The 13,039-nt window shown below is 36.1% G+C and overlaps 1 protein-coding gene across 1 annotated transcript in view; it reads left to right on the top strand.

The window, feature by feature from the left end:
* The window catches only part of LOC110441582 (neuroglian-like), a 42,615-nt gene extending 38,941 nt beyond the window's left edge, over positions 1–3,674 (top strand). The window contains exon 24 of the mRNA XM_021484768.1: positions 2,781–3,674. Within this exon, the coding sequence (XP_021340443.1) occupies positions 2,781–3,339 (559 nt within the window). The 3' untranslated portion in view covers positions 3,340–3,674. The remainder of the gene's footprint in view (positions 1–2,780) is intronic.
* Positions 3,675–13,039: the final 9,365 nt, after the last annotated feature.

Below are 13,039 nucleotides of genomic sequence, written 5' to 3' on the forward strand. Positions count from 1 at the left end.
TGATCCCAGAGTAATGCTACTAGTCTGGAAACTGTTACAGACTCCTACATACCTCTGATCCCAGAGTAATGCTACTAGTCTGGAAACTGTTACAGACTCCTACATACCTCTGATCCCAGAGTAATGCTACTAGTCTGGAAACTGTTACAGACTCCTACATACCTGTGATCCCAGAGTTATGCTACTAGTCTGGAAACTGTTACAGACTCCTACATACCTCTGATCCCAGAGTAATGCTACTAGTCTGGAAGCTGTTACAGACTCCTACATACCTGTGATCCCAGAGTTATGCTACTAGTCTGGAAACTGTTACAGACTCCTACATACATCTGATCCCAGAGTAATGCCTTTCAAAGAAGTAAAGGTGACCTGTATGGTAGTGTAATGATAGATTGACCAACTTAGATCTCAGTTTCTCTTTGATAATCTTCAAAATTTGAATACATTGTTCATCAGCCTTGCATGCAATTTGTCAGTTTTTGATGTTAGGAAGAAATCAAATAGATAACCATGAGCCTTAAATTCTGTCACAAGAAAATAGAATATTAGAGAAAAGATATGTGATATGACAAGGGTGGATGGCTATAGTAGGGGTACATATTGGTCCACAATTATACTTGGGAATAAACATGAGGTCTCTGTTTATATTTTGAAGTAGATATTGGTCTCTGTTTATATTTAGGAGTAAATATTGGTCTGGGGTTACTCTCAAGGGCAGATATTGGTACATCTATGGGATTATACTTGAGGGCAGAGATTGGGTTTTGGTTTAAGCAAATTTTCTGAATTAAGTTGCGCTTTAAGTATACCATGTATTTATTTGGTTTCGTGAGTTGAAAGAGTCTCTTTTTTTGTTGTTCTAAGTTGATAAAACATTTGTATGTGCATGCCAATTAACCAGTAACACTAACCTAGAACATTATAACTTTGTCCTGTGTGATTTCTATGTATGTTCTACACAAACTGTAGAGGCTTCCGGTCCTAAGGTCCAGTCTATAGATATAATGGCTCTGTAACTTTTAAAATCCATTAATATTCATGTATACTGTGTAACATTCAATCATGTATAACATTGAGACTTGCGTTTACTTTTTTCATTGAGCTGTATTTTTATTTTTATTTGTATACCTTATTTGCATGACAAAGTGTATCATAATGAATTACAATAGTTGAATTATATTTGCCTGTTGATTACAATTAAAATGTATACATAGTTATTTATAATTGAACATTGACAATTCATCACATGTACTTCTCTATTATTGCACTCTATGCGTCGGCTACAGCAATTTTCAAGTGACACACATCATATATTGGCGTAACATCTTCCGTGTATAGATAGCAAAGCATGTTACTGTGATTTTCTGTTTAGCATTATAATTTATCACTTATAAATTCACAATAAGACCCCATTTAAATACTGTAAAATGTGATGACCATTTAAATATGACTACATTGACCACTGAAAGATGATTACCAAAAAAAATTGTATAACCACTAAATTAGACATCCACGGAAATAAGATGTAAAATAGTGTATTTTATTGTTACAAAGGTCAGATATAACAATTTAATGTGAAATGCCTGTGTGTTTAGCATACGTTTCGTGTCTAATGACTTGAGAGTGAGGCTCATGAAGTTGTATAATTGTATAAGTCCGAGAACAAACCCATATGTACTGATAACGTGTAATATATAAACTTCTCAATCTGTGGACGCCTGAATCTTTAGAAACAAAACGTTGAGTGTTACAGCACAAACATTTACATGTATAGTTGTGTCCTCCCTCATGTAATAAGTCTGATGGGGAAAATGACTGAGTTCTTCATAATTGTATGTTACAGGCACGACTATAGATATGAATCCAAACTGTTGCATATGTATAAACATCATTGGACTTAGCCATATCTAGGACTGCTATACACCCTGTGTATAAACGTCATTGGACTTAGCCATATCTAGGACTGCTATACACCCTGTGTATAAACGTCATTGGACTTAGCCATATCTAGGACTGCTATACACCCTGTGTATAAACGTCATTGGACTTAGCCATATCTAGGACTGCTATACACCCTGTGTATAAACGTCATTGGACTTAGCCATATCTAGGACTGCTATACACCCTGTGTATAAACGTCATTGGACTTAGCCATATCTAGGACTGCTATACACCCTGTGTATAAACGTCATTGGACTTAGCCATATCTAGGACTGCTATACACCCTGTGTATAAACGTCATTGGACTTAGCCATATCTAGGACTGCTATACACCCTGTGCTTATTACTATCTATCTATCTAGATATTCTACAACACCCTCTTTCGAGTATTATGTGCAGCGTACACCCAGCTATATAAAACAAACAGAATATGCAAATGTACCACATGTTACCCAAAGTCTATGTTACTGCTTTCACCTTCCCCAGCGTAGTGTAAACTTGTGTATTCACTCAACATGATTTGTTCCCTGTTTTGTATCTGGTAGAATGCACTTTTAACTCATTCACCCCTGAAGACACATTTGAACTCTTCCAATTCAAAGGCTGGAATAGTTCATCATGAAATTTAAGGGGTGAATGAGTTAAAAGTCTGCATGCTAAATATAAAATCCACATATAAGTGCTTCTTAAAATGCCAGAAACAGGTGTATAGAGATATGAGTTGAGGCATTAAAAATACCAAGACATGTATATTTTTAGGTGTAGAGATCTCCACACAACATTTCATCCTACAATGATATCTGTCATATTTTTTACTGTTATTTTTCGTGTTATTGCAGCTTTGACGATGTCCGCAAGGATGATGGCGGCTTTGATGACAGGAAGTATGATGACGATTATGATGACCGCCGCTACAGCGATTACCCTGAAGATGACCGCGATCGTGACTATGATGACCGAGACTATGATGACAAAGATCGAGACTATGACGACAAAGGTCGCGACTACAATGACGAGGATCGTGACTATTACCGCGACGATGACCGCAGATACGATGATGATTACGACCGTGATGATGGCTATGATCGTGATGGTCGTCGCTATAGCTACGACCGTGATGATGGCTATGATCGGGATGGTAACCGCTACAACTATGATGATCGCCGTGACGACAACCCTGATGATAAGTATCCAAGTGATATAGATGACAAGTACCCGGAGAATGACGACCATGCTTATGAACCCTACCAAAAGTCAGGCTATGATAGGAGCGACAGCAAGGACAAGAAACGTATCAGTGATATGGATGACGAGTACAGACGTGAACCATCAAAGTTTGACGACGACGGATACCCAAAGGAGAGTGGTGCGACAGGCTCGTCTTCCACCTGTGTCTGAACGGTTCCGGTTCGGTGCTGAACGGTTCCGGTTCGGTGCTGAACACTTCAGTGAATGCTGATGCAGACTTAGAATGATGGAGTTAATTATAGTACAGAAGTGATTAAATATTGCAAAATTGTTTTATAAACCACAAGTCATTTACTGTCATCCTGGGATTTCGTCCAATAATTTTCCAAGTGAAATTCTGAAGTATTTCAATTGATCTGTGGTGATTTTTTTATGGTGACTTTGTTGTTTAAAGACCTTCAGAAGTATACGTTTGGTCACTTTTATAGCTGTTTCCTGCTATAAACCAAACATACATGTAATGGGATGCTTTCATTTAAGGGGGAGGGGGGCATTTTAGNAGTTTTCTGCAAGTTTTTTCTGACATTGATAAATAACCATGTAGGAAGTGAAATTCCTCCTTTGTTGATACAGCTGTCTGTATATAAAAGTGTAAAATGTACTGTACAGGAAATATGTAAATATAGAATTATCATCTGTATCAGAGAATTGCTAGTATAAATAAGGTATGAAAGAAAGAATATATCAATAGCGTGCCATTCCATTTACTATCATCACTTTAAAAGAGTTTTTATAACCGATCCCTTTGTAAATAATTTCATTTTTATCTCTCAAGTTTAAATGTAACAGGTTAGTTGGTAGTTCGTATCCATTTCTTCAAAGTTTTCATCCCGAACAAACTTCCACTTTCCTTTGTCAAATTTAATGTTCAAGGACAATGACGATAAAATTGAGGCTTTTTTCCAGATTAATTATACAACTCATTCACCCCTGAAATATTATAATGAACTATTACAACCTTTGAATTGGAAGAGTTCAAATGTGTTTTCAGGGGTAAATTAGATGAGGGTTGTGAGGTGATTTATCCAATCAATTGTATCAGTTTAATGTTTACATGTACAAGGTAAACTTAATTTTAGTAAAACCTTTACAAGCATTTCTTTCCTACTTTTATTTTAGTGAAAGTGATAAGATGAATTGATTTAGATTTTATGGATGATGAATGGAAGTAAGATGTATTTTTATACAAAAATTGTTCTTGTTATGCAAACTTTATTGAGATGGTTTATTATTGACATTTCACCTTGTAGGGCTGTCACAATATATCGGAAAACCAGTATATATACCAAAACACTGGCATACCGTATCATAAAACAGAAACAAAATGTCACTGTATCGCAATATTTAACTGTAAAGTTGTAAATGACTACACATTCTGACAGGTAATTGGTAATGAACAGCCTATTACCTGTGGTGGGAATCTGTGGAAAAGTTAGTTGATGATTGGTTTAATGAAAGTCTGAAATTTGTGTTATCCACTTGGTACATGATACATGATTCTGCACAGTTCAATAACATTCTGTCAACAATAGCTGTTTAAAATTGAGCCTCTATTTGCTTTGACATTGGGATATGTATCGCAATAAATTCCTTCTTTACTGCAATATCTCGTGATCCACTGCAGGCGTATTGTGACACCCCTATCATCTCTTGTAGCCAGAAGTGTAGATGGTTGATGTTACAGATCATGTTAGACAAGACCCTGATACACAGATATAGTAATTTGTTTGTAATGAAAAATGTAATTTTCAACATTTAAATCTATTTACCAAATAGACGGTCAAAATGTTCGAAATTGTTAAAGAAATTATGCAACAATATAAGAATTAAACCATATGTCTTTGCATGAATTACAGTAGGGTAATATATATGTTTACGTATCTACAAATGAGGAGAATCAGAATATTTTGTCCAATCAAAACCTGTTTCTTGTGTAATTCAGTAACGCTGCGTCCTCTTTTTGTAAATATCCATACTAATTTTGTAAATAGTGATGACATTATAAACAAATTTTCTGTATGTAAGGAATCATCTTTTAGTTAAGTCAGCATTTAATTTGCGATCAAATTATTGAAAATATGGAGCGGCATAAAAGTAACTTCCATGGAATTCACCTCACATTTCATTTACAGATCAGCCCCAGGAAGAAAATGGTTGCTTTAATACCATAGGTGTAGCCAGGTTTATGTAATCATTGTGAGATTGTGTCTCCCCATTAACTACGACTTATTCATTATTGTAGACTAGAAACACAAGAATCAAGAATTGTATCTAAGATGTTCATATTTTTATAATGATAATAAAATCTTTTCTTACATTAGCTGTTGTTTTAATAATTTCTAGTAAATGTGCTACACACCTGCTAATTAGTACATACAGTAAACCTCCGTTCAGGTGGAACAGTAAATGTACTACACACCTGCTTATTAGCACATACAGTAAGCCTCCGTTCAGGTCGAACAGTAAATGCGCTACACGCCTGCTAATTAGTACATACAGTAAACCTCCGTTCAGGACGAACAGTAAATGTACTACACACCTGCTTATTAGTACATACAGTAATCCTCCGCTCAGGTCGAACAGTAAATGTGCTACAAACCTGCTTATTAGCACATACAGTAAGCCTCCGTTCAGGTCGAACAGTAAATGCGCTACACGGCTGCTAATTAGCACATACAGTAAACCTCCGGTCAGGTCGAACAGGAAATGTACTACACACCTCCCTATTAGTACATACAGTAACCCTCCGTTCAGGTCGAACAGTAATGTGCTACAGACCTGCTAATTAGTACATACAGTAAGCCTCCGTTAGGTCGAACAGTAAATGTGCTACCCACCTGCTAATTAGTACATACAGTAACCCTCCGTTCAGGTCGAACAGTAATGTGCTACAGACCTGCTAATTAGTACGTACAGTAAACCTCCGTTCAGGTGGAACAGTAAATGTACTACACACCTGCTTATTAGCACATACAGTAAGCCTCCGTTCAGGTCGAACAGTAAATGTTCTACACACCTGCTAATTAGTAAATATAGTAAACCTCCGTTCAGGTCGAACAGAACATGCGCTACACGCCTGCTAATTAGTACATATAGTAAACCTCCGTTCAGGTCGAACAGAACATGCGCTACACGCCTGCTAATTAGTACATATAGTAAACCTCCGTTCAGGTCGAACAGTAAATGTGCTACACACCTGCTTATTAGCACATACAGTAAACCTCCGTTCAGGTCGAACAGTAAATGTACTACACACCTCCCTATTAGTACATACAGTAAACCTCTGTTCAGGTCGAACAGTAAATGTACTACACACCTGCTAATTAGTACATACAGTAAACCTCTGTTCAGGTCGAACAGAATTAAAGAAATATTGCTAATCCTGTTTGAATTTCAACAAATTGTGGTCAAGAAAATAAAATATATTTCGAAAACAATCCAAGCCAATGTTGGCAAAAAACAGTCAAGTGCTTGATACGGGACATAATTACACCAAATAAATTATACAGGTAACAAGTTCTTAATTTGTGGACCTTAATACGAAGAATTAAAGGATTTCAATGACTAGATGTTTTACCAGTAAAAAGAGAAATTTCTGTGAACTATCGGACTAACATCAACATAGATTATCAAGTTGTACCTTGTGTTGTTAACTACATACAGTGTACACTGTTGAGTTAGCTAGGATGACATGTTACAATTGGCAATTCAGGAAAGGGGACCGGTGGCTAAGCAGTTAAGGTATCTGTGACAATCTACAATCACTAGCCCTCCACCACTGGGTCGCTGGTTTCAGGTCTATGTGGTCCAGTCACCAGGAACTGGCCGCAGCCCATTGTTGTTTTCCATGTCACTCGGGTTTTCCTCCACCACCATGACCTGGCTTATCCTTGAATTACCATAGCTGTTAATGGGGTGTATCAAACAAACAAACAAAAGTACAGAAAATATAATATATGTAGACAAAATCCTGTGTTCAAGATAAAGTATAGATTTAACGAGGATCCTGTGTTCAGGATAAAGTGTAGATAAATAACGAGGATCCTGTGTTCAGGTTTGGCTGTAGATATAACCAGGTTCCTGTGTTCAGGATTTGGTGTAGATATAAACAGGACCTGTGTTCAGGATTGGTTGTAGATATTACCAGTATCATGTGTTCAAGTTGGCTGTAGATATAACCAGGTTCCTGTGTTCAGTATTTGGTGTAGATATAAACAGGACCTGTGTTCAGGATTGGCTGTAGATATAAACAGGACCCTGTGTTCAGCATTGGCTGTAAATATTACCAGTATCCTGTGTTCAGGATTGGCTATAAATATAAACAGGACCCTGTGTTCAAGTTGGCTGTAGATATAACCAGGTTCCTGTGTTCAGGATTTGGTGTAGATATAAAAAGGACCCTGTGTTCAGGATTGGCTGTAGATATAAACAGGACCTCTGTTCAGGATTGGCTGTAGATATTACCAATATCCTGTGTTCAAGTTGGCTGTAGATATAAACAGGACCCTGTGTTCAGGATTGGCTGTAGATATTACTAGGACCCTGTGTTCAGGATTGGCTATAGATATAACCAGGACCCTGTGTTCAGGATTGGCTGTATATATTACCAGTATCCTGTGTTCAAGTTGGCTGTAGATATAAACAGGATCCTATGTGCAGGATTGGCTGTAGCTATAAACAGGACCATGTGTTCAGGATTGGCTGTAAATATTACCAGTATCCTGTGTTCAGGATTGGCTATGGATATAAATAGGATCCTGTGTTCAGGATTGGCTGTAGATATAAACAGGACCTGTGTTCAGGATTGGCTGTAGATATAAACATGACCCTGTGTTCAGGATATGGATTGGCTGTAGATAATAGATATTCAGACATAATTCAAACACTTTTAAAGGTTCATATCTGCTTTTATTCTTTTTTTTTAATATAACTCACTGGGCAAAAAGTATACAAGATGGTAGTGACATATAACATGTGACTTTAACAGACGATGAGGGAAATTAGGCCTTGATAGCTCTCTTTTAACTCATTCATCCCTGAAGACACATTTGAACTCTTCCAATTTAAAGGTTGGAAAAGTTAATTATGAAATTTCAGGGGTGAATGAGTTAATTAAAAACCTGTACTGTACACTTTAATCAAATAGTGCAAAAATATAAGCTGCAGCAAGTACGAAATCCCCAGGGGGCAGTAATGACACTAAAAACATGAATACATTTGTTTCTCCATGTCCACCAACTAAATGGTTGTAGGGTAGGCATTTCAACTCCTTCCAATACCACAGGGTGGGGCATGACCTCAGGTCTAATCTTAGTAGCATGAAAGTAGTCATCTCTTCATAGCAACTGATTATATATTTGGTTATAGGGTTGTGATCTGAACCAGCTCTATGTAATGACTCAAAAAGTAAGCCCCAGAGGTGGAGCTGCTCCTGACCAGATCCCGGTAGCATGAATGAATGTGTCTCTTCAAGCCTAGCAATTGTATAAGGTTAAAGGGAGGGGGATGTAAAATGTTTCCATGGTATGACCTTAGGAAAGTAGGTCAAGGTCATTTCATTTTCAAACTTTGTGAGGCTTTATGCCAGGAATATTTAAGCCAATGTCAGGACTCTAGGCCTTTCAGTTCTTCAGAAGATGTTTGAGGTTTTCAACATATTTGATCCATGTGACCTTGAAATTGGGTCAGTCATTTTCTTTGTTAATCTCCAACACAGGAAGGTACATGTACCAGCCAAATATCTTCTCTCTAGGTAATTTCAGTTCTTAAGATTAAGTTGATAAAAGTATTTGATACATTTGACCTTTGTGACCTTGAAATAGGTCAAGGTAATTTTTGTTCAATTTATTTGTAAGTCTCAATCAAAGGAAGCTACCAGCTAAATATCCCGATTCTAGATCTTTTTGTTCTTCAGAAGAGGTTGTTTAAAGTTTATGACATATTTGAACTCTGTGACTTTGAAAGTTGGTCAAGGTCGTTTTTTTGCCAACATTGTAAGGCCTCAACCTGGAAAGCTACCAGCCAGATATCATGATTCTAGGCCCATACATTCTTCAGAAGATGTAATTCCAAGTGTTTGACATATTTCACCTCTGTGACCTTGAATACGGGTAAAGGTTATTTTCATTTAAACCAATATCAGTCCTTTTGATTCTCCATAGGAAGTTGTTTGAAGATTTCTTTTTACATGTTTAACCTCTTTTGACCTTGAAAAATGGTCAAGCTCATTATTTTGTTTGCAAACTTTGTTGCGCTTCATCCAAGAAAGCTACCAGCCAAATATAATGATTTGAGGTCTTTTGGTTCTTTAGAAGTATTTTAAATGTAAAAGTGACAATGGACAGACAAACAACAGATGCTTTTCCACGGGCCAGGTGAGCTAAAATAATTACATAACATCTTCTTTTAGCAAATTTTTCTTCAACTGAAAAATCAGTGTGCAGATACAAATAGTTATAACTTAAATAATTTATAATAAACTTGCTACAATGTTCAGTAAAGCTGTTCAAGGTATTTTTAAGAAATTACATTTGTACAATTTTATCAAGTAACAACAAATTAATTTCTATTTTTATTCCTCCTTTTAATAAAAATATACCAAAGGTGAAGATCGTGCATAGCAACTGTCATAATATATATAATGATATGATGCTAACATGAATTCTTTCATCTCTGATACTGTAATACAGTAAACAACTCTTCATAATACTGTAAATGTACCAGAGTAAACTAAAACCTCTGAGGGTTAGATTTTATAAACAAGAAACTGCTTAATGCACATGTTAACTACTTGAAGAATAACTATGTCTATTTGATTTATAGAGAATGTTTCATGGTTTCCCTACTTGAAGCATAACTATGTCTAGTTGGTTTATAGAGAATCTTTCATGGTTTCCCTACTTGAAGCATAACTACCCCCGGTATGTCTATTTGATTTATAGATAATCTTTCATGGTTTCCCGTTGGCCCCTTTTGCATATCCGGTTCAACCAGTTGAAATGGTTGAACCTGTAAAGAAAACAACAGGCTCAGATCTGAACGGAGGCTGACCTCAGGAATATTCTGCACGTGTAGATTGAGGGCTCCAGACGTGCCCGACTGAAACTAAAATGCTGACTATTGCTAGTTTGCGTTAATTCTGTCTAAAACAATGTTAATCTAGATGCAAATTTTAAGATACGTTTTAATTCAGTAGATGTGTGAAGGGAGGACATATTATTATTATTGATACATTGTATTTATTCTCGAAACTGCATTTAGCTCTGCCTACAGTTTGGTCCAAGTGTGTTTGTTTATCGTGGAATATTTCTGCGCCACCTGTACCGTTTCAACCGGGATACGCCAATGTAACCCAGTATGGTAGAATACTTATATTTTTCACATCTGCAGAGAATGAGTGAAACTATCACTCTGTCTTGTCATACGAGTAAAATATATTTGGTATTCAACGGAAAAGGAACTATACATTTTCTGTTTATTTCATTTCAAGTAGGTAACATGATACAAATATTGCTGCATCAGAAAAATGCGGGAATTAGTATTATAATATTTGACGCAGGGTTCTAATGACATCAAACATAACAACAAGGCACAGTGCCATTCTGAATGGGTTACTCAACACTATTCTGCAGTTTGTTGCTATTTTCTGGTAAGATTTCCAAACAAAAATTATATCAATTGTATATTAACATAAAAACCATATTGTATGCTGCAAAGGTGGAACAAACCAGCCACTTATTTTGCCATCGCTTCATCTGAACTTGAAACGGAAAACCTACAAAATGAATGGAAAGTATTGTTCTGATTGGACAATACTAAAAGTGATATCGTCACATGTGAAGTTAGAACAGTTTGTACTACCGTGAAGATATACCATTTTATCAAATGGATAATTCCTTATATTCCACTAACAAAATGTTAAAAAAATCCTGATACTTGGAAGTTAGCAAATGTTACAAAGTGATGTCCATAGTCAATTGTATTTCTAATGTTACAAAGTGACGTCCATAGTCGATTGTATTTCTAATGTTACAAAATGATGTCCATAGTCGATTGTATTTCTAATGTTACAAATCGATGTCCATAGTCGATTGTATTTCTAATGTTACAAAGTGATGTCCAAAGTCGATTGTATTTCTAATGTTACAAAGTGATGAAAAGCGAGCTAAAATGAAAAATTTGTGACAAGTTTCATAAATTTTATATGAAATGAAAACGAGTGTAAGATCCTTTTGATCACATAATCAAGATTTGTTGCATTTATTCGTGTAAAACGACAATTTTCATGCAACTTTGCAATGTAAAAAAGCAGCCATTTTGACTCCAGTGCATAAGTCTGTGACGCCATGTACTTGTCCTAGGCGTGATGTCACAATTGAAACAATTTAAACTTACAACCAATTTCAGGGCTGATAGGTCATATTACATGGGTTAATACGCAAAACAATATGACATGGGTATATTCACTGGATACCACAGTACATTATGTGATAAGATATAATTAATGGTACTAGTCAAGCCCTGGACACAGCTATGTTACAGTTATTACCTACTGAAGCAAAACACTGGTCAGAGGAAATCAACTCGAAAACCTGAACATCAAATAATTCAATTCCATAACATGATGCACCGACAAACTCAAATGTCTTATCTCTCAAACATCAAAAATAAATTCATTAAACAATAGTCTTATTAGCAACAACCTATATCATCCAAAACAAACTGTTACAGAATGTATCCAGCAATAAGCCCATGCCTGGTAATAAGCCCATCTATATTAAGTAGTAATGCCAACAAATCTATTTCGCCTGTTCTATATCAAGTCCATCCTTCTCTTTGAGTTATGTGTTGGCCCCTGGGCATTTCGCCAGATTAATTGGTTTGGTTTAGGTTTTATAAGGTTTCTCGTCCTATCAACAGCTATGGTGATTTAAGGACGTGCCTTTATGTGTGTTGTGTATGTGTGTGAACGTGTGCTGGAGGCAGGGTATGTTAGTTTATTTCGCCTGTTCACATTATACTGACGACGGGTGAACCAGTTGTTGTGTTAACCCTAAATGCTCAATACTAAGCAGGGAATAACCAGCTTTAAGGACTTTGGTATGTCCCAGTCAGGGGACAGAACCCATTGCCTTCCTAGCCTGGGCGAACACATTAAAGTGTGGTATTGCCAAGCAAGGAGTTAGAAGCAGAGAGAAATACAAAAGATCCAAAATATTGCAACGGATGCAGCAGATTTATTTTTATTTTGAGCGCTTTTGTGTCTCCAAGTCGAGGACACAAATAGACCAGTCAGCCTACGACAAAAAAGAGCTCAACCCATACATAATTCCAACAAAGTGTTTTTCTTGCACTTATTTATACAGAAGATAACATATCAAAAGTCTAGAAAATTCTAAATAGGGCAAAGTCTTGAAAATTACGTCTTACTTAACACTATGCCCCACTTTTTGTGCCATTTAATTGTCCATGTTCATAAACATTTTGTATACGACAGAGTTACGTTTAAGACATGATGAGTTGTTATAGTAGTATTTATGGAAAGCTTAGACCTATATTGTTATTTTGAATGTAAGTTTAAGATGTTTTACCAATTATAAATCTTGTTAAAATGACACAAAACACCCATACCCCCTAAAATTTACCCCAAAAAATGAAAAATATTTCGATATTTTCTCAATAATTTCAAATATGTACATTGCACACATGTTTTTTGTTGCAACAACAACGGGTTAATCATATGTACTAATCTAATAAAAGACATGGACAATCGATGTCTTACAAATTAGGTTTGGTTATTTTCAATGCAAATATTTTCAGACAGGGTAAATTTTGAATTTCCATAGAGATC

This window comes from Mizuhopecten yessoensis, unplaced genomic scaffold (assembly GCF_002113885.1).
Source record: "Mizuhopecten yessoensis strain PY_sf001 unplaced genomic scaffold, ASM211388v2 scaffold716043, whole genome shotgun sequence".
Taxonomy (NCBI): domain Eukaryota; kingdom Metazoa; phylum Mollusca; class Bivalvia; order Pectinida; family Pectinidae; genus Mizuhopecten; species Mizuhopecten yessoensis.